At 35.1% G+C, this 27,869-nt stretch overlaps 1 protein-coding gene across 1 annotated transcript in view; it reads right to left on the reverse strand.

Annotated features, from left to right (window-relative positions):
- The window catches only part of LOC115426796 (kinesin-II 85 kDa subunit-like), a 43,273-nt gene that overhangs the window by 1,013 nt on the left and 14,391 nt on the right, over nt 1–27,869 (reverse strand). Inside the window, exons 5-8 of the mRNA XM_030145032.1 lie at nt 21,466–21,553; nt 16,709–16,821; nt 11,520–11,672; nt 9,359–9,446 (exon numbers count right to left, since the gene is read on the reverse strand). Of these exons, the coding sequence (XP_030000892.1) occupies nt 9,359–9,446; nt 11,520–11,672; nt 16,709–16,821; nt 21,466–21,553 (442 nt within the window). The remainder of the gene's footprint in view (nt 1–9,358; nt 9,447–11,519; nt 11,673–16,708; nt 16,822–21,465; nt 21,554–27,869) is intronic.

The raw sequence follows: 27,869 nt of genomic DNA on the forward strand, positions 1-27,869 counted from the left end.
GACCTACACCATATTAAATTATATTTTGTTGATTTTTTTAAGGTGTTTCCATTATTTTGTCCAACCCCTGTATGAACATCCTTAAAATTCTTAAGAAAAAAAAAGTGCAATGTTAACAAAATTACGTCTAAGTTGATTATTGATACATGTGCATCACAACTTAAAGATTTAGTAACAGGCAGAATATTGTTAAAATTCCACATATTTCTCTTAAGACATCCACATTGTTCATATTTGTTCAGGATATTAATACTTTTTGTGAAAGGATAGTCTGTAAATGTAATTTTTTTTTTCCTAATTTTACTTTTTTATACTAAAACAAAGAGGAAAATTTGCAGTTTTCATTATTTATAGGTTATTATGATAATATTTTACTAGTCTGATCCACTTTAGATTGAACTGACCTAAAATGATTTCAACATCCTTGATTATTGATATCTTCAGTGTAATTTTTGTATTTCACAAATTCATCCTAGGGGCCAGATTGGACCCTTTGGCGGGCCAGATTTGGCCCCCGGGCCGCATGTTTGACACCTGTGGCCTAAAAGCACTGTTTTTGTCAGTACAATGCCATAGATATTGATGTAAGAACTGAAGTGATTTTGGTTATTATCAAGAAAACCATGGAAAATGGATAGATATCAGCTCTGAAATTAAACTCTTATGAGCTATTTTTGTTGTTATCATAATGTACCTTTAGTTGTACCAGGCGTTAAAATGGACAAGAAATTGAAGAAAACAAGGGGTGGTCTAATAATTCTTTCCACGATTGTAGTAACCTTCAACTTTAAACAGAGCTTTTATGAACTTCTTCATGATCAGTAAGTAAAATTTAGGAAAATACCTGATGTTTCACTTAAAAACACAAAATACAGAGGATAATATTGTAAAAAAAAATGATGATAAATTGCTTAAGAAGGACTAAAAATAGAGAAAAATTAATTTGGGAAGTGGCACTGCATGGGTCTCTATGGGATAAAATGGAAAAACTCAAGTACATGTAAGAAATTCTGGGCTTAAACCTTTTGAACCGTACAAGGTATTCTAGGTAATTATGCAAAACCTAAAGCAGGCAGAACTTAAAGATGAACTGTAAAAATAACTGAGTTTTCAGCTCTAGACGTACATTTATTTTGAAAGATGGGTCTCTGTTTTGTTGTTCTGTCCAAAGTAAACATACTGGAAACCTCATTATATTTGTCCAAACAAATGTACCTTTAATTGTACCAGGCATTAAAATGAATAAATAATTGAAAAAAACAAGATTGGTCTCATAATTTTTTTCTGTGACTGTACACTTCACACTAGTTACAGAGCAGTAGGGGGAAAAAAAACACTTACTATTCTCCTCTCACTTTTTAGTGATTCATACTTTCTGAATAAATGGAAAGAAGTTGAAACATCTGAATAATCTAAACCATTCAACTCTGCACTTTTTCCCATAAAACATCTCATTCTTCCAGACAAAGAGGACATCTGTGAGATTATTATAACACTCCTAAAGCCTCACCGCACTGCTGAGTAATACATGAAAGTAATATTTTGATCTTTCCCTTAAGGTAAGGTCACAAATCGGGCAAACTGATCCACTGTTAGTAGTTAATGACATTTAGTAATTTAATGAGTAGTGGGTCCTGTTTCCATATAAACTCATTACATTACCTGCATCATTGAAAATGTTCACTTTATAGCCTTGATGCATAGAAATCTTTTGACCTATACATAATTTAAACATTACTTACATATCATAATAGTTTTTTGTGCATGGAATATATTTTTAAAAAAGACAGAAGAAATAAATTCTAAAGGAATATTTTGTGTGAATTGATGAAGATGTCAGCCTGTGTTTCTTTGACTTATGCGGTGCCACAGGGGTCAATACTTGGACTTCATTGTTTTGCAGATGACACACTGCTCTACTTATCTCTTAAGCACTGTGACCTATTACTACCCTCCCCAATTGACTGGCCGAGATTATCAATTGCACGTCTCAGAAATATCTTCATATATAAAACAGAAGTTCTGCTTTTCGTCCTAGATCAGATTTCCACCAGCATCCACCCAAATCTCAGCCCACTATTCCAAAAACCTAGGCGTCATTTTTGACTGCAAACTGAAATTTGATAAGCATACCAATACAGTCACTGGATGGCGTCATTTTCATTGAAGAAATACAGCAAAAATACGCCCTCTGCTGACTTTTCCAGCAGCTGGAAACAGTTATCCGTGCCTTCGTGTCCTCCTGCTGAGACGATTGCAACGCCCTTTAATCCTGTCTAAGTCTAGATGCTGTCAACCGGTTACAGTTAGTCTAAAACTCCGCAGCAGGATTACTCAGCAAGGCCTCATATGGCTCTCATATCACCCCAGTCCTGATGTCAGAGCATTGGCTTCCTCAAATCTAAATCCTCCTCTTTATTTACAAGCCCTAAGATAATTTTGCTCCGGCGTATATTAGAGAACTGCTAACACCTTACACCCCTGCCGAGCCCCTCTGGTCCTCTGAGCAAGATCTGCTAGTTGTACCTCCACCAACACTGAGATCACGAGGAAACCGTGTGTTCACTGTCCTCAGCCCCAGGCTTTGGATAATCCCCCCTGGGAATCAGGACAGCAAACATGAGCACCACATGGCCAAATTTAAGGGACCGATTCAACTTAGAGTTCAAGAAAGGCAACGGCTTAATTATGGAGCTTTGTTTGTCTAAAAATGTGAAGAGAGCCACTTAGAAAGACGTCAAGCTGCACAAGTGAACTTTACTGATGTTGGTTCACATTGTATTGGCAGCATATTATTCTTTTTCTCTGTTTGTGTCAACTTGCTTATCTGGCTAATCTTAGCCTCTGAGCATCACTTATTAAGCTCCATCCCCATCGGGACGTTAGCATTCTGTTTCGATTAATTTATTTGGTCTCTGATATGACGGAGATTGTGCTTTGTAGTGATGTAAGTGATAGGAATTGGTATTTTAATACAACTGAAACAAACTAAAAGCTTTTCACTTAGTCACCACAATGGAAGCTGTTTTAATTTAGTATCTTTTACACTGGGGTGACGATAAGGGGGGGGGGGGGTTAACATGACAAATTCATGGGGCCCAGCATTTGTGGGGCGCCCATAAAGCAGTGGAGGGGGTCCAGTGGATACAGGGTAGAAGCTGTGAACATTTTGTGTAAGATGTGCTGTATAAGAGAGACACGGAAGTCGAGAGTTAGATGTTGAAAGTATGCAAAGTTTCAGTTTCACACTAGTGTAAGTGACGTTATGTATGGACCACCCCCCCACGCCACACACACACCACCCCCCGCTCTGACAAACTGACAGGATGCTGAATTTTATGAAAGGGTCCACAACGTTTACCTTTCATGGGGCCCACAGTTGGTAGCGGCGCCCCTGCTTTAACACCTCTAGACTTCTCCGTACATCTTCAGTATTGTGTCTCCAGAAAATTGGCCAGAAAATTTTCAGCAAACTTTGTCACAAAAATGACATAAAAAAAGAAAATGCAAACTTACACTGTATGGTATTTTTTGAAGGTAGAAGTATAATCTATGTTACACATAACATAAACAAAAGAAAAAGTAGAGCTTTCTCTTTCTGTTTTGCATCTAAAATGGGTCTCATTGATGTTTTTTTCTTTATGGATGAAAGCAAAGAATAATTTCAGTTCATCATCAGTCCACTTGTATCTGTTCACACTTTATATGAATATATGGAAAGACACAGTAAAATCATTAATGTATTTATTAATTGAATTTATTTATTTGTGCTCATTACTTATTATATAATCTGAGTCATTCTTTAACCCTTTCATGCACACTGGTCACTACAGTGGACAGCTGTCCAAAAGTGTTCTCTTGTATTTTCATGGATTTTGTTGTTTTAGTTCCATATCAGCCAACACAGTGGACACTTATGCATCATCCCATACACTGACATTCATACCATTACTGTAACTTTGCTGTTGTAGATAAGCCTGATCTGCAGTAAGATGTTTGAGAGTAAAAAAACTGCTAATTGTTATTAGACTGTAATTAACAGGGTTTTTTTTTGTATATTATCTCCACGCAGGTATGTTAAAATGTGAGAAAACATCCGATTAGCAGCATTAAAAATGTTTTTATTTCATAGTTTTCACACAGTTTATCAGTAAATACATGTTTCTTTGGTTCTAAAACTAAATGCATGGTGTCCAGCTGAGTGGACATTTTTGTCACTCCATAAAAATAGGCTAACAAAAATCAATAGAATTATTATTTTTATGCCTAAAGAGGGATAAAAACCGAATTTACCGAATTTTGTCATTTCCATAAACCATTACTAATGCATACTTGAAAATGTGCATAAAATATCTCACGGAAACAAAACTAGTATGACTTTTTATCTATTTATCTCCTAAATCTAATGCATATTGTACATCTACAGATTGTATATCTGACGTTTTCTATAAATCATGTCGGAGCTGGTAATGTGGTTTATCACGGCTGTTTCCTTTATGTCTCCAGCGGTCCCTGTTCCTCCAGCTAAATTTCCTCCTTCTTTCAGCTCTGCAGGGATTGAAAAAAAAAAAAAAAAAGCCCTCTGCATCATCTGCACTCAATCAGAATAATTATCCCAAGAAATGCACTGCAGAGCCCGTGAGAGGTGAGGGGAATGAAGCACAGAGGCTATTGGCAATCACCTCCCTCCAGTCATTATTAGTCATCTCTGCGCTGCTTTGGAAGAGCACCCGGACGGCTTGGGAGGAAGCCATGTGCAGCCAGCAGACATACAGAGAAAAGGCCTGATGTGACTCCGGTGCCCAAAAAGTATCAGCGATCTCTGAAGGCTCTGGCAGCACAACAGCTCCTCTGGGGACTGGCAGCCATCCGCACACGAGCATCGGCCTTATGTTCTGTCTGTCAAGCTTCCTCTTAGCCGTAGATCTTTAAACACTAAACTTGTCACTCTGAAGATGTGAGGGGAGGGGGGGGGGGGCGGTTTAAAGAATCCCTCAGCGGCTGACAAACACCTTTTGGTTTCTTTAGTCTAAAAATCCTCCAAGACGACGGAGTGTTTGAGTGTCAGGACTTGTGAACGCTTCCTGATGCAGCTCTTTGTGGAACATTGTGGGGTTCCTGTTTGATTGGGAAAAATGGCTTTGCAATCAAAAGTTCCTCAAAGGCTTCAAACTTTGTAAAGCATGCAGACAGACAGAAAAAATAAAACACTGATTAGACTCCAGTGCCCATGAAGTATCAGTTTTATGAATGTCCTGGCAGCCCGCACAAGTCCACAGGGGACTGGCAACCATCCTCAGATGAATATCTGGGTTCTGAATTTCTATTTCACCCCTGAGTTTTAGCCTTGTATCTGATCCAAAGAGTTCAAACACTGAACAGGTCAGCCTTAAGGTAAATCACATGGCCTTTAAACATACAGATAGATCAATTGCTGGACTTTTTCGATATAAAACAGAGACGTAGTGAGCATCACGGTGGTCTTTAGGTGATATGCCAATGTCTTTCATCTGCATTTGGTCATTCATTTTCCTAATGTACAGAGCTGTGTGTTGTCAGTAAAATGCACAGCAGACGGGTAAGAGAAAAAAAAGTCACTGAGGAGTGTTCCGTGCCCATGAATTACCCCTTCTGGCACCCCAACGGGCCTTCTGTGTACTGGCAGCTGTGCCCAGATGAATATTAGGGCTGTGTTTTGGATTTCAAATGTTCTCCCCTGAGACCTCTGGTTTTCTCTAAAAAGATTCATCCTAGCCCATCACTCTTGAGGTTAAAAAAAATCTAAAAGTACTTTAGCCAAGTAGCACATTTGGGTCCCAAATATTCCCAAAGACAGCTTTTATGTTCTTTCAACAGTTTTCAAACAAGTAATTTTCATGTTCGGTACAAAATTAATTAATACTGCAGTGTTCCAAATCAAAAGAGCAGCCAGGTCACCAAAATAAAATGTTGCCATTGTACATTTCTGCAAACCAAGATATATATATATATATATATATATATATATAATCTCAAAACAATTTGTCATTGAAGGATCTATCTTTTTGCCTTTCCTCAAGTCGGTTGGCGTAGATGGTGCATTTAGAAAAACCTGGACTTTGACACAAAATGGAGTTAGCGTCCCAACTCCAATAAATTTTCAGATTTAGGCAATGAAAGTGCTTTGGTTTAGGAAAAGGCTGCGGTTTGGTTTATGTATTAATAAATATGGTGTCACTTTTTCGTCACCTCTCTGTGGACTTTTTTCTATTACTCCCAATCTTGGTATCTTTCCCAAAATGTAACCAAGTACTGCCAGCACCTAAATCTATCCAGCAAAAGTTTAATAATACTGCTCCTGTTTCTTAAAGGCTGTTATTTGGCACCATGGGCACTCCCACTGAGATAACAGTTATATAAAAGTACCTAGAAATGTTGATATGAAACACATTTTGGTTCAGAAACTCTGAGGTTATACGCAAAAATGTGCAGACACTTTTCAAGAAAATAGGTTGCAAAAAGTCTTGACGAAAGATAATACTGACATTCTGACAGACGGACATCAGTAAAGCAACGCTGCTAAGAACAATGAGGGTGAATCATTGTATAAAGTTGCATGTTGGGAAAAATGAACTGTGAGAGAGCTGGAGGGGACTCATCGACATATTATCACAACTGGATTTGCAGGTGTGAGGCCTCCTTGGACAACAGTGTTGGCCAAAAGAAGTGGTCTGGGTCCAGAACTGAACCACGATTCACTTCATTTACAGTGTAAAACAGTCAGGAAGTTAAGGTTATCATCGCCCGTAAACAAAAAAAGAAAAATGAAAGGAAGATGGACGAAGTTAGAAAACAAGATGATCCACTAAAGAGTCATTTCCTGTTTCTGTCACATCTCCACTACACTGCCCAGTCAGAGACAAGTGGAACCGTCTGTCCTTCCATTTAACCCATAAAGACCCGGTACTACTTTTGTGTCAGTTCCCAAATTAATTTTCCTCTAGATTTAACCTTCTTAAATGATTTATCACCATGTATTATAATAAAGGGATTTACTACGTATATGTATTTACTATATATTAAACTTTTTTTGCAGACATCCACTCTGTAAACCTCTATCATTCATTCAAAGGTAAAAATCCTTTTTTTTTTTAAAATATTTCCTCATATCTAAAAATCTGTTCAATCAATCTTTATTTATATAGCACTTTTCATACAGTGAAATGTAGAACAAGTGCTTTTTTTTTTTTTTCACCACCATGCACACATATGCATGCACGCACACACCCCGCCACCCACGTAACCAGTGTTGGTACGAATAAACAACAGTAAAACAAAAAGAAATAGATAAAGAAATAGGGTGTCGATACCTTCTGTAAAAGTTTTACAGTAGCTGTGTTTCTCCTTCCAACCAGACTTATGAATTTTTCTGTGGCCTACTTTGATGTATATTCTGAATGTGCTGTATACATGTTCAATGAACCTTTCTAAAACTGGAATTGTGCTACATATCTTTCATGTCTTAATTACCTCTGCCAAGGAGGTTGTGTTTTCTTTGAGGTTTGTCTGTTTGTTTGTCTGTCTGTTAGCAAGATAACTCAAAAAGTTATGGAAGGATTTTGATGAAAATTTCAGTTTATTTTGATACTGGCACAAGGAACAAATGATTACATTTTGGTGGTGATTCGGGGGGGGGGGGACTGTTGAGCCACATTATGTAATAAATTCCCATTATGTAATAAAAGTTCAAAATGTAATAAGAATGTCACGTCATCTTGTAATAAAGCCGCATTATGTAATAAACTGACGCATTTTGTAATAAACTACCTCAATGCATTATGTAGTAAATTTTTTTGCATTATGTAGTAAGTTATTACAATTTGAGAAATTTATTACAAAATGCACTTGACACATTTTTATTTTCAGGAAAATGTAATGTGCTAAATTAATCTTTAAACTGTGTGGTTAAAGTTCTATAGCTCCTGTAACCAATTTCTTCTAAATATCTCTGAAATTATATTAATTTGGATTGTTATTACATAATGAACCATGTTATTACATTTTTTTAAAATAAAAATGTGTCAAGTGCATTTTGTAATAAATTTCTCAATTGTAATAACTTAATACATAATGTGAAAAAATTTACTATATAATGCGTTGACGTAGTTTATTACAAATGTGTCAGTTTATTACATAATGCGGCTTTATTACAAGATGACGTGACATTCTTATTACATTTTGAACTTTTATTACATAATGCGGCTCAACAGGGACACTGATCTGCCTTGGTAGAGGTTTGTGCTCTCCGAGTGCTTGTCTAGTTGGAAAATACTTCATTGAGAAAAAGTTCTAGTAATGAAGATCTAAATAGAATAAGCTGTTTACATGACAGCTATGATATCTATATGATGATCACATTTGGAATAATAGTGGAATATTAGCGTGCATGTAAATGTACTTAACGCTCTCTGAGGGGCAGATGTGCGTTTTGCTAAAGGTACTTCTTTCAGTGCAGTACTACGACACCGAGGCTGAACGGTCGTGCTGTATCCATTCTTCTTCAGAGATCCATGAAAGAATTGCGGGATCTGTAATATTCTGACTGACTTGTCATGTGATCCATTGTTACCCTAAAATATTGATTATTGCTGCTTTAAGGAACATTCTGCGGTTAGCCAGTGATTGCATGCAAGACATGAAAGCAGACAGTCACAGTGATGCGAGTCCAGTGCCCACAGACTATCACAGTCCTGTTAAAGTTCTGGCTGTACAACAACTCCTCTAGGGACTGGCAGCCATGCTCCAATGAATATATTAGCTCTGCTTTTAATGTCTTCTACTGTACTCCAGTCTGACATCAACAATGTATCCCATCCATATTCTTGTCACTCTTAAATATATGTTTATATAAAAGGGGCTACTAACACACAACAGCCAACAACCTTTTTTTTCCCCTTATTTTTCCATTGAATTTTTGCATATGTGAACTTTGTGTAAATCAGAATCTAGTAAGTAAGATGGTAGATAAAAGCCTACAGGTACAAGAAACCTCTTTACTTTAATAGTCTACAGCAGGCTGAATGAAGCGTGTATTTTTCCAAGCTGTATTTCAATCTAATGGAAGAACTGACACCATGCTAACTCCTCTGGGATTGGCAACTGTACTGACATGAATATTAGCCCTCCCTAATGAAACTCTAATATTTCACCCTTGAGGTTTCCACGTGTCTCCGACTCACACACAAAAGTTTTACCTTCTGAAATGTAATAAAAGCAGATGAAAAAGAGGAACGCAACACTCAAGTATGATGCTTTTCTGGCATATAACATATTATATAACCATGAAGGCACGTTTTGGATGGACTAAACAGACAGATACCTGATTGAAGAGGTCCTCGTACAGTGTGTTTGACTTTTCCACCTGAGACTCCAGGTCAGCCACAGTGTCTGTTTCCCATGACATTAAACTGTTTGGAAATAAGGTCAGGTTATTAGCTGTGTTGTAAGAGCTGTACAGATTTATATGTAGGGGAGCTAAGCCGGAAAATGTACGACAAATATGGGGAGTAGAGAGGAATTAAGTTCCAATTAAGGCGAGGCAATGGTATTTAAAAGAAAAAAAGGTAGATTTCAAGATGATCGAACAGTGGCAATACAATATAATACACTACAAAAACCATAAATGATCAGTTTTTAGGTCATAACACTGTGAAACAAAACAAAACGTATATAACTGCATATTGTAAATAAGTAGTATTAAAATAAATGCACTCATTAAGGTAAGGTCATTTGCTCCCAATATAAAAATATAGTTATGTACCATAGACTGTATGTAAAGATGGATGCCACCATGCCGTTTCTTTCATCTGTGTTAAAATGAAGCCAAAAGCTGATCAATGGAGCTGCTTTTATGATATAATTTGGAGCCAGAAGAGACACAGGGACGTCTGATTAGTTTCTGGCTGCAGATCTGATAGATTCTAGATTATAATTGGTCGTTGCAGCTGTCAGTCACATGTTTTTATACCAGAAAAGCAAAATGATCAGAAAGACGGAAACTTAAACTTAAATCATTATCAGAAAAACCACATAAAATGTCTCAAAACCGTTATTAGATAGGTATGTGAAGTTATTAGTTTGGCTGAAGACCTGTTAAATTAACAGACATTTGAGTTAAATTGCAAAGACTGAGATTTTGTATTTATTTGACAGAGTTTTCACAGTGTCTATATCCGTACCAAGGTTATAACAGTCTTGGATATTTCATCATAGTTGACTTTTATTTAGTTTTCTCTAATTCAGTTAGTTTTAATTAGTTTTTAGAGCAGGTTTGCTAGTTTTTATTAGTTTTCGTTTTTTTTCTAAATGCTTAGCTTTAGTTTAGTTTTAGATTTTTCATATCTTTTATCTTCCTCACCGTTGTATTTAAATAAATCCCATTCAGGACTCTTCTGCTTTCTCCTAACTTTAGTTTCCATGTTGCCAGGTAGAGTGGGGACGAGAAACCGACTCTGAAGCACAAGTGACGAGAAGAGGCGTATGGTGCCACCAGCTAAAATTGCTTGAGCGAAATAGATCGATTTCATATCAATCTGACATTGACAAAGACAAAAGCAAAGGGACTTTTATCCATAATTTTTGTATGTTTTAGTTAGTTTTGTAAGCACACAATACAGTTTCAATTTGTTACCATTTTTTCGTTCAATTATAGTTTTTATTTATTTCAGTTGACAAAAATGTTTTTTCAATTGTAGTTTTCGTTACTTTTCATTAACAGTAATAACCTTGGTCTGTACTTTCTATATATAATTTAAATACAATTAATATATACAGGGTGGGGAAGCAAAATTTACAATATTTTGAGGCAGGGATTGAAAGACAGTGTATGACCAATTAGTTTATTGAAAGTCATGAGAATTTATTTGCCACAAGAAAATTGACATAATAGAAAATGTTTTTATTCTATGTGTCCTCCTTCTTTCTCAATAACTGCCTTCACACGCTTCCTGAAACTTGTGCAAGTGTTCCTCAAATATTGGGGTGACAACTTCTCCCATTCTTCTTCAATAGTATCTTCCAGACTTTCTCGTAATAGTTTTGCTCATAGTCATTCTCTTCTTTCCATTATAAACAGTCTTTATGGACACTCCAACTATTTCTAAAATCTCCTTTGGTGTGACGAGTGCATTCAGCAAATCACACACTCTTTGACGTTTGCTTTCCTGATTACTCATATGGGCAAAAGTTTCTGAAAAGGTATGGATAATAGTGTTAGGTATGATTATGACATCAATATGTTTGGTTTCAAAACAACTGACGTAGTGCCTGCTGAGAAAAAACAACTAAATGTTCATTGTAAATTTTGCTTCCCCACCCTGTGCATAACTCTAAACCACCTGCACATAAATTCAATATAATCGAATATACTCAAGTGGTAATGTATGTCTAAAGCTGTAGGTCTATGACACAACATTTTAGAATATAGTGCATTGTTTATGGCTTTTTGTGTGTCTGCGTCATCCTCACTGTTTATATCTTACCTTTTACTACAGTCCGTGTCCTGTAGGGGGCAGTGGAGGCCCTGAATGGGACCCTCATCATGTGACCTTTTCCACAGTTTCTCAGCCCTCTTTTCCAACTCGCTGACTTGTCGCAGCAAAGCTTCTCTTTCCTCCATCAGACAGTCTTTAAATCTGTATGAAAAAGTAGTTTTCTGACTTATAAAACAGACCAGCAGGTTAAAAATAATGCTGTCTAATACAACAACACAGCAGTAAATCTTACATTAATGATTGTCGCAGTTTGATGTGGGAAATAGTCGGAGCCAGTGCTCCACTTATTCATGCTGGCATGTCTATGGAGAATAAAAGATGCTTGGAAATATTACCAATGTTCTCAACATAAATTTATTTAATCAAGGGAAAAACCCTTTCATTTATAGGAGTAAAAAGTCAGTGACTCTGTGCACCAGCTGCAGTGTGTAGTGACGTTATGGATGTAAATCGAGCACTGGTTCCTGAATAGTCAGTCCCAAAATGTTGGACACAGTGCTGCTATTAGTATTTATGTAAAAATAATTAATTCAGGGCTGCAGGGCAGTGCAATGGTTAAAAAGTATCTAGTATGGGGTTGAACTTTTCAGATTTCACAGAATTCTGGTGGGCAGGGATATGTGCTGAAGAACACACTTCCAGCATTCCTTCCATTTAAAGGAGTGATATTTAGCTTTTTTAAATTGAATTATGCATTTTAAAACATTTCCCTGTGGTCTACATCAACTGTAAATGCTCTGCTTGGGTCTGAATTCTTCATTAATTCAACTCCACAGGTCCATCTTCAACCCTATTTCTGAGTAATGACACCAGAAAGGTTGTTTTGAGTGCTGGCCCTTTAAATGCAAATGAGACACTTCACGCCCCACCCCCTCCAGATTGTTGACTGTGCTGCTCTGTCCCGTTCAACCGACAACTGAACATTTTAGGAAATGGGCTCAGTTTGGACATATTTTCAGTATGGGCTACAACCGCTGCTGCTGACAAACAATCATCACATACTCAAAGAAATGTTCCTTGGAAGTCTTGACCTTATATGTTCAAATGTAACTAGTTACAGACGTAACAAATTAAGCAGGAATTAAAACGAGTTGTAGAAATCCACTCGATTTTTTCAGGAATGAATATAAAGATAGCTTTGCAGCACCTGGAGGGTTCAAATTCAAACTTTATGAACTATTTGGGTTCAAATACACAGATAAATGAACCAAAGACTAATAAAAGTAAATTTAGCAAAATCTGAGCCCTTTAAGCCACTGTACGGCTGCAAACATCTTTTTTGTGCAGATCACATGGTTTTATTTGTGACGTAGTAAATCACAAGGGACAGAACCACTTGAGCGTCCTCCATCGCAGTATATTGTGTCACACAAATGACGATACAGGCTTGTTGACATGTTTTTTTAGGCCTTCAGCTTCTTTTACCGCCACCTACTGGACTGGAGGTTTCTTTTATCACTCCCCCCATATGTCATCAGCCTCATTTGAAGAAATTTCCAGGAACTTTTAAATGTGGTGATTACCACAGATTACCAGGAATTCCTTAACCCAGGTACATAAATTCCTGGAAACCATAATTCCGGAAAATGTTTTTGGAAAAGGGGCTATGGATATTACAGTAAGTATAAATGATAACACTGGTCAACAACAAATTTATTGTTTAAGTTTTTTGAGCTGATTTAGGATCATTTTGGTGTGCTGAATCCAAATATCACATTAATTTTGCTCAAACAGGTCAACTTTCTGAACTATGCTACAAATTGGCTTTTTAACATTTTTCCTTACATTTATGGGCATTTTCACATCATATGATACAAAATTCTTTCATATTTCTTGCAATAAACGAGTTCTGAAGATCTTACTTTTGCCAATTTATGATTAATGTTTTTTTTTTAATATTACAGGTGAATGAAATGGCTTCCACTAAAAGATCTTGCAAAAATAAGCCTGACGTATTCTGCTACATCTGCGGTGAATACACCATTGTACCTAACAGGAATCAAGTCACAAGTTTCATAAAGTGTGCTTACCAATCTTATTTTGGTATTAAATTTGGTGACCAAGATAAAGTTTGGGCGCCACACATGGTATGCAAGTCATGCACCGAGTATCTGCGTCAGTGGGCCAAAGGCAAGAAGAGTTCTCTGAAGTTTAATAAATACATCCTGTTAGAAAATTATTTTTTTCTCTTAAAACCTTTTTTGGGTGAGAACTATGTAAAAAATGAACTGATAAAGTCACAAAAATGTTATCAATTTTGTGAGAAGATCAAATTTTTCAAAATCAAATTAGCAAAAAAACCTGACCTGATTGAGAAAAACAGATGTCATTTTTGGATTTAGCGGTGCAAAATGGTCCTAATTCAGTTGAAAAAACCTAGACAACTTGCAAAAAACATTTTTTTGTAACCCGGTGTAAGATATGGGACTTTTTTAAGCATGGAAACTTTTCACTGAATTCACTGAAAATGCTGCTAAATGTCATATCTGTAAAAGAGTACATACAGGTAAGAGTCCAACATTATTATAGTAGGTTTTCACTTGTTCAGGCCAGTTGATTTTACCCTAGAGCCCTGAAATAACAAGAAATATAAAGTTAATTGTCATGTATAATGTACATGTGCATCTCAGGAGAGCTCAGTCCTCAGTTACTTCCATCATCAGCTCAGAAATAAAAACAATGAGCTTAATTTCTAGATTTTCCAGAACCCTAAATGAGTTTGTAGATTTATGAGCACTAGGAGCCAAATTTTATTGTTGAACCCTGTGTACTTGTAGCAGACATGATGAGTGAATAATATTGAATGGATTTGTCATCACTGGAAAGCCTGTATTTTTGCATGTCATGACTTCTGAAATGTTAAGATGTGAGGCATGTCTTTGTCACTAACAATACTGATTTTGATTTAAGTCAGTAAAATAAGTCCACTTTAACCCATAAAGACCCAAATATACACCAGTGACCAAAAGCATCTACTGATTGAAAATGTTTAATAACCTTAGATCCACTAATCCTTTCAATACGTGTCAATAATTGGTGTAAAATGCAGTTTGTCATCTTTTCATGGTCATCAGATATGACCCTTTTGGACGTTCAGAGGCTTTGTAGTTACCATGGAAACACCGTCATCTTCTACAACATTGATTCACCACTAAAATCGATGAAGTTTGATCAGTGACAGTGGATGGACACACTTAGTTTATGTTGTTAACTCTTTATCGGGCAAGTGACTATTTTTTGTAATTCCCACATACATTACAAGACAGTGACAGCAACAGTTACAGTGAGTCAAAAATCTCAGGTCTGATGTGGTCTACAGGGTCTGTAAGGTCCACCTCTGCATGAACAGTGAGTGTACCTGCTTTGTTAGGTACCATGAAGTAATGGTACTAATGTAAGGAATGATGTTCAAAGAGAGAATGTGGATGTGGACAGGGGTCTGGATCAGAACTTATGTTGGTCGAATGTTCTGAAATACATGTTCCATTCATGTTACATGTGTTTTTCTTGAATTTTTTATATTTACATAAGTTTTTTGTTTTTGTTTTTTTTTCCTTTGCCCCTTATGGGTAAGGAACCGAACATGTTAACTTCACTGTCCTTGATGACAAATTTTGAAAAATTTCACAAAAAGTAATAAAGTCTTGTCAGTAACATACTAAGGTTGAAATTTTTAATTTCAGAGTATTTGTATGAATGCACTGTAAAGGGTTAATGTCAGTTTTCCTTCAGTTTTCTCTGTTTTTGGTATAATAACCCTTAAGTGGGTCAGCCATGGCTCAGGAGGTAGAGCGGGTCATCCAATAACCGAAGGGTTGGCAGTTCAAATCCCGCTCTGTCCTAGTCATGTGCTGTTATGTCCTTGGGCAAGACACTTCACCCACCTTGCCTCCAGTGTCACTCACACTGGTGTCTGAATGTTTGGTGGTGGTTGGAGGGGCTGTTTTTGCATGAATTGTCAGCCCCAGGGCAGCTGTGGATACGAATGTAGTTTACCACCATCAGAGTATGAATATGAGAGCAAATGAATAATGGATTGAGGATCTTGGATTGTGCTTTGGGTGCCTTGAAAAACACTATAGAAATCTAATCTGTTATTATTATTATTAATAATAATAATAATAATAATAATAATAATAATAATAATAATAATAATAATAGTAAATGTAATCTCAGTATGATGATTAAAGTACATGATCCGTAAATTGAATATCGAAAAATACCAGATTTTCACTGAAAAAATGCAAAACAAAGAGGATAATATTATTATAAATGGTGATAAATCATTTAACCCTTTCATGCACTGTCCACTACAGTGGACAGTTCTTCTCCAGCTGTTCTCTTGTATATTCATGGGTTTTGTTGTTTTAGTTCCATATCAGCCAACACAGTGGATGCTTATGCACCATCCCATACATTGTAATTCAGATCATGTAACTTTACTGTTCTTGATAAACCTGATCTGCAGTAACATGTTTGAGTGTAAATCAATTGTTATTTGTTAGACAAGAAGGTTTTTTTTTGCATATTATCTCCATGAAGTGAGTAATTACTAGCATTAGAATATGTTAAAATGTGAGAAGACATCAGATTAGCAGCATTAAAAATGTTTTTATTTCATTGTTTTCATATCACTTTCTGATATTGGGTTTTAAACACGTTTCTTTACTTCAAAAATTAAATGCATGGATATTTTTGTAACTCCATAGGAAAAAAAAACTCGATCGCATTGTTTTTTTCATGGCTAAACACTGAAGAAAAAAATTTTGACTAAGGTTCTCATAATTCGTGCATGAAAGGGTTAAAAAACATTTAATAGAGAGAAAAAAATTAATTGGGAACAGCCACAAAAGTAGCACTGGTTAAGTACTTTTCAGAGCCTGTACTTTTTACTTTTACTCGAGTAAAGAAGTGGAATCAGTGCTACACAAGTATCTGACGCTCTACTATTACTTCTTTGCTTGTCGGTGTATTTTGTCTCCATAGACCTGTGAAAATTAATCTCCTTTGAGGACAATGAAGAAAATGGAAATAAACATTAGTTGTATGTTCAGTTTCAGCTCAGACTCTTTTATAACAAATCACCTGCAGCAGTGTTTTCTAATCATGTCTGTTGTACATCATCGTATAGACGGTACAAGTCAGTGAGGGAATGTGTTGTGGGTAAAAATACCCACCTCTTTACACAACACATCCAGTAGCGCTGTTGCTGACACAGCCACTCAAACTGCTCTGCTGTCTCCTGCAGTTTCCTCAGACTCCCATCGTTCTCCTGCTGCAGCTCTCGTACCTCCAAAACAAGACAGTATCCCAGCACAGGATGGAGACAATGAAAAAGCAAGAATTAAGACTCCGATTAAATTTAGATCAGAAAACACTTTACGACCACTGCTTTTCTTCTCCTTTTTATTCCCCTGGACATGTATAAATGTCTCAAAGGGAAGATAATTGTAGACCTGGATTATTTCCTTTTTTGATGGACCGGTTGAAGCAGAGGCCAGTAAGGGAGTGATTCTTCTAAGCCAGATGTAAATAAAAGAAAACTGACAGTGTATAGGAATGTTTCACTAATGCCCAGACTCAATACACACTGCTGCATAACTAGTGCCAACAAAACCTGAATTAGTGATGTTTTTAAAATTTGGCGGCAGTACATAAATTTGAGCCTTGAGGTTTATGTTTCATGAAATAATCTAATTACTCAAAATCCAGCAGAAGACTGTTACTCACTCATTTCAGCGGCACGTTGCCACATTGACCTAAACTAGCCTGAACAGTTTTAATCTTTTACTTCTGATTGGAAGAGTTGGCAGCAGCAACATGGAGGAGGAGCTGGCAACGAACTGGACGAAGAGAAATACGCCGAATTCATAAAACCATTAAAAATCCATTATTATTTATCTGTTTTTGTTCACTCAGAGAACAAGAACCCACTGTTAAAGATAGGGCCAAGCCTGACATCTCCTGGAAATATGTGGTACTGCAGCTACAGACCTCCCATTAAATGTAATATCAATAAGGAATAAGAAAAATGGTTTAATTGTGTAAAAAATAGAAAGAAAATATATAATGTTACCATAGCACTGAAAGATCAAGGTGATAATACCAAACTGTGAAAATCCTGTAAACTTTTACTTTACAAGTAAAGGATGTTTTGTTTTGTTTTGTTTTTTTTCCATTCTTTGTTTATTCGAAAGCAGATTGTACAAAACTTGTCTTTCAGGTACAGTTCAGTGTCGACACCTGAAATGTGAACGAAGAATGAGTTGCTAATCCAATTTTTTTTGTTAAATACAGAACAAAAATAATAAGTGGGCAGGAGGAGAGGGCTTTGCTCCGCTTCTTCATCAACAAGATAAGAAACAATAAAGTGTATATGTTTACACTAACCTAAACAGAAATGTAGATCATATACATGTTCTCATATAACCAGTATAATCAATTCACATCAATTACAGGTTTTACATAGTTTGTCCACTTTGACCAAATAGTGAAGAAAGATTCCCTTTGACCCTTAAAACCAAATGTCAGCTTCTCCAGAATGTAAATATCCTGTACAATATCAATCCATTCTTCCATTGTGGGTGCTTCAGGCTTTAACTATTTTCTAGTGATAGTCTTTTTGCTTGCTACCAAAAGCTTTAACAACAGCTTTTCATCTTTCAGAGTCCAGTCACTGCATGAAATAACAAGTAAAGGTTTTTTACTGACATATTTACTAAAGTCAAAACTAATTATTACGTTACTCAGTATGTGTGTTAAAAGTAAAATATAGGCTAACAGTAGTCACTGTGCAGTAAAATGGTCTCTGTCAGTGTTTTACTATTACATCTTTCATTTCTGGGTTCGTTTTACTGCTGTGGCGGTTTATGGTTGAGCTCATTTGACCTACTTTATATACTGCCGGTAGTTAAATCTACAGTAATGCATAATCTACAAGATCACTGTACTATATGTCTGTAGAGTTTCTGTCCTTTAAGAACCATGTATCTATAAAGAGTCAACTTCAGAAAATAAGGCTTGTTACCAGTTTTGTGATTATGTATTTTCTAGCAACTCCAAGAGAATTTTAAGAAAGTTTATTTATCTTAAGAAGGAGAGGAATGATCCCTACCCTTTACGAATCATCATCCTTCAGTTTAACATAGTGCTGTCAAACAATTAGAAGTTTTAATCAGATTAATCATAGGGTTGCTGGGGATTAATTTCGATTAATCACGATTAAATATCATTCATTTTTAATCTATATTAAACGCGTTTCATTTTGTATGAGCAAACAGACTCAAGAAGGAGGGGAATATACAGTCGTAGAAAAAATTATTAGACCATCAAAAGTCATGAAAAACAATGGTTATACAATCCAGTACTAACTCCTGTGTGTATCATGTGACTAAAACAGACAGAAAAGAAAACATGGAATGCCTAAAAGCACTGTTTTTGTCAGTACAATACCATAGATATTGATGTAAGAACTGAAGTGATTTTGGTTATTATCAAGAAAACCATGGAAAATGGATAGATATCAGCTCTTAAATTAAACGACTATGAGCTATTTTTGTTATTATCATTATATTTGTCCAAACAAATGTACCTTTAGTTGTACCAGGCATTAAAATGAACAAAAAATTGAAGAAAACACGGCAAGGTCTAATAATTTTTTCCACGACTTTATATGCATTTAACATGTTTATTAAACACCTTCAACTATTTCAATAAAACAACTTGAAACAACTGTTCCATCTTGTTTTTTTGTCCTCATATTTCCATCCAGAGGACCAACGTGCTGTTTACCGTCTTCCATCTTTATGGGTTGGTTCTACTGCCTGTAACTACCGGATCAGCTGTCCATTTGTTCATGTGCGACGTTAACTCTACTTGGACAAACTGACCCAAATGCTTTGGCACGTTCACAGAGGTGGGTAGAGAAGCGAAAAATTAGACTCAAGTAGAAGTACTGTTACTTTAGAAATATATTACTCAAGTACAAGTAAAAAGTAGTCATCCAAATAATTACTCAAGTAAAAGTAAAAAAGTACTTAATGAAAAAATTACTCAAGTACTGAGTACTCCCTGAGTAGCATCATATTTATTGTTCTTTTAAATTCAACAATTAATAAATGAAATGTTAAAATAAAATATATAGAACATTTATGGGAACGTTACAGCTAGTTACAACTATACCTCACAATAATCATTGATGGTTCCATCACTTTAATATTTCTAGTCTGTTCTTATGGAGGCAGATACTGTGCATGTTTTTCTATTTACTTTTACGAGTTAGCCTAGATATCTTTACCTTAACATATCTTACCCTTCTGTTGAATTTCTTTAACTCATGTGAGTCATGTGAGTTTTTGGCGGAAATCTTTCTAACAAAACAAAACAAATGGCTTGTCCATTAACAAATGACCAAAAATAAAAGTAACAAGTAGAGTGTGCATCATTGTAATAGAGTAGAAGTAGCGTTTCTTCTTCATAAATATACTCCGGTAAAAGTAAAAAGTATGTCATATTAAAAGTACTCTTAAAAGTACAATTTATATAAAAAAGTTACTTAAGTAAATGTAACAGAGTAAATGTAATGCGTTACTACCCACCTCTGCACGTTCAGAATCATTCTCTGCTGCAGATGGGTTAAATACGTTCAAATTTTTAATCAGATTAATCATGATGATGGATTAATCTGCATTAATGCGTTAATTTTGACAGCCCTAGTTTAACACAAAAATTTGGAGATAGATGGTTTTCACAGAACAGAAAATTGTCAGTAAAACAATCGAACACATGTAGTAAAAAGTCTAACAGTTGCAGCTGAGATGGAGGCTGTTGCAACAGAAGTATAAAACAAAATAAAATGGACATACTAAAGTAAATACAGAACCTCTTACAGAAGTTCTTTGCTTTGTTCTACCACTGATGAAGACTCATATTTCATTATTTCATTCTGCAACTTTTCTAGAAGAGTTTTCTGCAGCTCATTGTTTCTGTAACTGAAACCACTAATTATTGAAAAGGCAGCTTTTATTCCCCTGTGAATGTTAAATACTATCTTTTCATCTCAGTGTTATTTGTCAGTCAAGACAGAATGATTACAACAAGAAATGTAGAAGGCTGTTTTGGACTGAATATCATATGAAAAACACATTTCTGTCAAGAAGTGTTGAGCAGTTTTGGTTTGTTTGTGTTTTTTATTTAAATTGTACTGAACTTGCTCTTAGTGTACCTACAAATGACCTAATATTACCCCAGATGATCAAATGCAAACCATTGGATTTCATTTCTCTTTAACATTACATATTCATATGCATTACTATTTACATTACATATAGACAGAATAGACAAATCTACAAAGCTCTTCTATTTGTGCTATCAGTTTAAAATAATTTTACTTGTTTTTAAACCCTTCCATGGTCTTGCACCGCCCTACCTCTCTGAGCTCCTTCACATATGCACACCAACTCACCTCTAAAATCAGTTGATCGGCTGCTCTTGATGGTGCCCAGAACAACTTGTAAGCTCTGAGGAGATCTGGCCTTTGCTGTTTCTGGTCCCAGATTGTGGAACAACCTGCCTCTGTATGTCAGACAGACCTCCTAGTAGCCTGTTTTAAAATCTCTTCTTAAAACCCACCTGTTCTCCTTGGCTTTTTAACACTCTTGTAATGTTGACATTTTGTTTCTGTTTTTATATTTCAACTGCTTTTATTTATTTGATTTTATTGTTTCTCAGTGCTTTCGTTATTATTTTTAAATGTGCTTTTAGTCTTCTGTACATCACTGTGGTTGATTTAAAGTACTTTATAAATAAAGTTGGATTGGATTGTTTAATCAAATACTAAAACGCAGGCAAATTTTATTGTTTTGACTTAATAAATACCACATGATGTTTGTTGTTTGTCAGTCTATGTATCTTTTTCTGTACAACTCACACTCACCTCTTTCTGATGTGCACTATGTAAATCCTCCAGCTCCTTCACTAGTGTTTGATTGGTCTCTTGTAGCTTTTCCAACTCCACTGTCTTACTATAAAAGAAGGCAAGACAATTATTTTCTCAGTTTATTCTGCATTTTATTACATTGTTTCATAAAGTCACTTTAGTTTCACTGGATTGCTACAGTTATGGATGCATCAGAATCATACAGTCACGGAAAAAATTATTAGACCATCAAAAGTCATCAAAAACAATGGTTATGCAATCAAGTACTAACTCCTGTGTGTATCATGTGACTAAAACAGACAGAAAAGAAAACATGGAATGCCTAAAAGCACTGTTTTGGTCAGTTCAATGTCATAGATATTGATGTAAGAACTGAAGTGATTTTGGTTATTATCAGTTACTATTGTTATTATTGGTTATTATCAGAAGAAAACATGGAAAATGGATAGATATCAGCTCTGAAATTAAACTCTTATGAGCTATTTTTGTTGTTATCATTATATTTGTCCAAACAAATCTACATTTAGTTGTACCAGGCATTAAAATGAATAAGAAATTGAAGAAAACAAGGGTGGTCTGATAATTTTTCCGTGACTGTATATGATGTTTCTGGTTCCATCATAGTGCTGCATTAATGTATATGTTAACTTTTGCTTGAGTTAATCCTTCAGTTTATCTAAAACAACAAAAATCAATACATCTGGAGATATGACGTTTCACAAGATGGGGATAAAAAACTAATCTGACAAGTAAAGTAAAACAATAAGTACAATATTTAGCTTTGTTTGGATTTTAATTGATTTCTTTTTGTTTCTTTTACTTTCTTTTACTTTAGTTTGTCTCTCCATTGTAGTTGTAGTACATTGTAAAGGGTTTATCCAAATAAATTAACCCTGTAAAGCCTGAACCATTAAATCATTGACAGAAAATTCCAGTTCTTTGAAACTGGAGCCTTTATTGGTCCTTCTGAACAACCCAAAAGATGTTTTTTCAAATATCAGTTTCCATGTATGAGTTTCAATTTTGTGTCATATTTGATACATCAGGTGATTTTGGTTATTATCAAGAAAACATGGAAAATGGATAGATATCAGCTCTGAAATTAAACTCTTATGAGCAATTTTTGTTGTTCTTATTATATTTATCCAAACAAATGTACCTTTAGTTGTAGCAGGCATTAAAATGAACAAGAAATTGAAGAAAACAAGGGGTGGTCTAATATTTTTTTCCACGACTGTATTTATCAGTTATTGTCCAAAGAAAACTCACTTTCAGCTACTGATTTTTACATTCTGGTAAAAACAGACAGGCATCTCCTCCATGGGAAAATCCACCATTATGACCACTAATATATTTAAAAAACACACTTAGGAAAAGGCCCGTCTGAACCAGTTTCCTTCTCTTTAAAAGAATTACCCCTGTGCTATAAACACACCCCTTAAACCCATAAAGAGTAAAGAGACAGTATTTCTTTTTCTTTTCTATTTTTAAAGCAGTCATAAAAAGCAATGGTAAAAATTGTTAAGAGAAGAGTCATTTGAGGTGCTTTCAGACTCCAGATGACTTGGATTGATTGAAACCAAAATAATCGTTCTTATTTTGCTGTGTTTTTACAGGTGGTTGTTACACAGATCTACCGATTCATCTGGACTCCTAGACTATTTACTCTGTCACAGGTAAGCAAATTACATTCTTTATCATGACTATTTCAAGGTTTTTAATAAGAAGAATTTTAGGGCGAAGTATTAAAGCATAAATATTTTAGCTTTTTGTTAACGTTAGGATTTCTTTCATCTTGTCACTTGTGGGGGCGGCTGAATCCCTGATACAGTGTGATAACATATTCAGACCATAATCCAGCTCTGCGAAGTCTCCACAGGGATTCAGAAGTCAGCAGATTGAGACACAGAGGACGACTGTGTTTTTGCTGACTTTAAATCTCATGTTCGAGCTGGGTGTTTTTATTTAGTCTTGAGACAACACTGTGAGATGGGGTTCTTCTCTGTGGGTTTGCAGAGCAGCTGGTGACAGCCGCACTTGGCCTCAGTTTACTGGAGATGGTAATTGAATGTTTTTATTCATTTTAATGTTTCTTTTTTTTAAGTCTGTGAACTGATCTGGATTAAAATTCATTTTTTGGTGTTTTTCTTGGTTGTAACAGTTATGAGTGATACAACAAGGATATAAAGAGTTACTGCAGGTGAACAAAACAGTTCTTTTCAGCATGTTCACTCTAGAATCAGATTTGTTTGCAGAATTGGCCACTTAACCCTTTATCAGGGAAGTGACTATTTTTGGTAATTTCCGTACGCATTACAAGACAGTGACGGCATTAGTTCCAGTGAGGACAGTGAGTCAACAATCTCAGGTCTAATGTGGTCTACAGGGTCTGTAAGGTCCACCTCTGCATGAACAGTGAGTGGACCTGCTTTGTTAGGTACCAGGAAGTAATGGTACTAATGTAAGGAATGATCACAGGTGTCTGGATCAGCACTTATGTTGGTCTAATGTTCTAAAAATGTTGGTTCTAATGTTCTAAAATAAATGTTCCTTTAACCTTACATGTGTTTTTGTTCTATTTTTATATATACAGGGTGTCCCAAGAAAATTGACATCATTTAAGACACAAGTGTCAAACATGCGGCCCGGGGGCCAAATCTGGCCCATCAAAGGTTCCATTCCGGCCCGCAGGATGAAAGTGCAAAAATTAACCTGAACAGTGGAGGTCGTCAAAAATCATTTTGGTTCAGGTTCCACATACAGACCAATGTGATCTCAAGTAAAAATAACAACACAATAACCCATAAATAATGACAACTACAAATTTTCTTTGTGAAAAATTATGTGGAAAAATTGTGAAAAAATAACATTACACTGTGAAAATATTCACATTTACAAAACTATTTTTTCCACAATAAAATGGAAATAAATACATAAATAAAAACAAAGATGAATAACCTGAAATGTGCAATTTGAACAACATTCTGCCTGTTACTAAATGTTTTGTGCATGTATGGATCCACTGTGATCTGGAGTTGTGTTAATAATAAGAGATGGAATATTGTAGAAATTGTTCAAATTTTAGTTCGAACTCCAAAATTGTAACAATATTCTGCCTTTTACCAAATGTTTATGTAACATTGTGTGTAAATGTACATGTATAAATAATAAGTCGAGGCATAATATTGTTAAAATTGCACTAATTTTTTGAATGAAATTTCTGTTTTTTCAGGTTTTTCACATCTTTTTTGTAAAATGTTAATATTTTCATAATTTAACTGGGGTTTTTTTTGTACTAAAACAAAATGAAAAACTTGGATTTGTCATTATTTATAGGTTATTAAGTCATTATTTTACTGGTCTGGCCCACTTGAGTTCAGATTGGGCTAAATATGGCCCCTGAACCGAAATGAGTTTGACATCCCTGATTTAAGATGTCCATGGTCAGGAGAAATGATACTAAATAGGATTTATTTTGGACATAAAATGTTTTTTTTTTTTTCTACAAATTTCAAACGAAAAATTTTGGAGGATGGTAATTTTATAATGTTCCAAAGTTATTACAAATGTTCAACGTGTGACACGGCACACATCAAGTCAGTAGTGGAGTTCCTTCCAAGGCTAGAATAGTTTTGGATTTTTCATTATAGTTTTAATTAGGTTTGACTTTTTTTTCTCTAATTCAGTTAGTTTTAATTTATTTTAGGGCAAGTTTGCTAGTTTTTATTAGTTTTTGTTTTTGTTTTTTCTAAATGCTTAGTTTTAGTTTAGTTCTAGTATTAATTTTAGTTTTTTTTTTTTTTTTTATATCTTTTCTCTTCTTCTCTGTCATATTCAAATAAATCCCAGACAGGACTTTGCTGCTTTCTCCCAACTTTAGTCTCCATGTTTCCAGGTAGAGTGGGGACCAGAAGACGACTCTAAACGGCAAGTACCGTATGATGACGTTAGCTAAAATTGCTAGAGCCAAATAAATTTCGAATCAATCCGACATTGACAAAGATGAAAACGAAGGGAATTTTATCCATAATTTTTAAATGTTTTAGTTAGTTTTGTAAGTACACAATACAGTTTCAGTTAGTTAGCGTTTTTTTCTTTTAATTATAGTTTTTATTTATTTCAGTTAACGAAAATGTTTTGACAATTCTGCTTTTCGTTATTTGGTTAGTTTTCGTTAACGATAATAACCTTGGTTCCTTCCTCTTGAAACTTATTATGCCACATCCAAATCTGCTTTCCTGTTGGCGCTTGTTTCTGAAATTTTCTAACAAATTCACGTTTTACAGTCACATTTGTCTGAGTTTGGGCGTACTTCAGTATACAGAATGCCTTTTCTGTTGCAGTAAACGGCACGTCTATTCCTGAAAGCAGAACAATAAAAATGATTACACTTTTTTGAGCAAAAAGAGCAAACGCATTTTAAACAAATTATTAGGAGATGAAATTATTTCAAATTTTTTGGGACACCTGTACTTCTTGGATGTTTTATTTTATTGTATTTATTTATTTATTTATTTATTCATTCATGTATTTATTTATTTATTTATTCATTCATTCATTCATTTATTTATTTATTCATTTATTCATTTATTTATGTATTTATTTAGCCACTTATGGGCAAAGAACCAAATATGGTAACTTGATTAACCTTGATTTATACAAAACAATAAAAAAAAAAAAAAGTCACAAAAGTACTAAAGTATTGTTATGTCCTCCACTAAGGTTGAACTTTTAAATTTCAGATTATTTCTATGAGTGCCCTATAAAGGGTTAATGAGACAAACAACCACTATGACCTGAAGTGTTTATAACTGATCTACACATCAGTCGTACTCCTGAATTAATCCCTGAATGGGCTCACGTTCACATCTTTCCACTCTTATTTTATAAGTTGTGTTTCATCTTGGACATCTGTTAAAACAGGTGTGGGTGTTTGTGTTCTTGTGCCTCTATAAGTGTAACCACATGATGAATTAGGCCACTGATTATCATGTGCTAACTCCCTGCTACATTAGTGGTTACTTTGGGGAACAGAATGGCCTAAAGCGCAACTGAACTTAGAAATGAACAAGTCGTTTCAGGAAGCAATTCACTTCAGTTCGTTCACCCTAAAGATTTGTTGTTCTGAGGAAATTGTTAGTGACACAACAATGAAACATTTGTGCTGCAGCTGAACTGAACTCAAAGTTCACATGGAATAGTACGACCAAAACATTGTTGAGTATTATTTTCAACCTGCACTGATCCATTCTATTTTCCACAAAACAACATTAACCCATAAAAACCCAAACATCCACCGTGGACCAGAACCATTTACTGATTGAAAATGTTTAATAGCCTCTGAACAGCTAATCCTATTAATCCATGTAAAGAATTGGTGTAAAATACAGTTTGTCATCTTTTCATGGTCATCAGATATGACCCATTTGGACGTTCAGAGGCTCCGTAGTTACCGTGGAAACACAGTCATCTTCTACAATATTGATTCACCAGTAAAACCCATGGAGTTGGATCAATGACAACGGATGGAGATGCTTGTTTTATGTTCAGTTAATGTTATGTTTACTGAAAATGTCACTTTTTCTTCAGTTTTCTCTGTTTCTGATATTATAATCCTCAACTTTAATTTCAGCTTTTTTGAACATCTACATGATCAGTGAATTAAATATAGAAAAATACATGCAAAATGAAGAAGATACTATTACAATAAATGGTAATAAATCACCTAAGAAAGGTTAAATAGCCTCCTGAGACCCAGGAAAGTGAACATTTAAGCTTTTTTACGTTAAACAATTGTCTTGATTGGAAGCTGCATAATGCAACACATACATTTTTACATTTTTATTATTTTTTATTTATTTTTTAATGGAATGTCCTTTGAAATGGGCAGCATTTTTTAAGTAAAACCGTCAAACTTTTGTCCCCTACAGTGGACAAAAATGCATTGCTGGGTCTCAGGAGGATAAAAGGAAAAAGTCATTTGGGAGCTGCCACAAAAGTAGCACTGGGTATTTACGGGTTAACCCTTTACAGGGTGCTCATAGAAGTACTCTGAAATTCAAAATTTCAACCTTAGTGTGTTATTGGAGGACATAACAAGACTTTATTGCTTTTGTGTAATTTTTCCAGAATTTTTATTGTCATGTAGAAAATCCAGGTCAATTAAGTTACTATATTTGATTCCTTGCCCATAAGTGGCAAAAAACAAACAAACAAACAAACAAACAAAAATCCTAGAAGTATATATAAAAAACACAAAAAAAACACGCATAAGGTGAAAAGAACATCACTTTTAGAACATTAGACCAACATAAGTGCTGATCCAGACCCCTGTCCACATCCACATTCCCCTTTTGAACATCATTCCTTACATTAGTACCATTACTTCATGGTACCTAACA

This window comes from Sphaeramia orbicularis, chromosome 10 (assembly GCF_902148855.1).
Source record: "Sphaeramia orbicularis chromosome 10, fSphaOr1.1, whole genome shotgun sequence".
In the NCBI taxonomy this organism is placed as follows: domain Eukaryota; kingdom Metazoa; phylum Chordata; class Actinopteri; order Kurtiformes; family Apogonidae; genus Sphaeramia; species Sphaeramia orbicularis.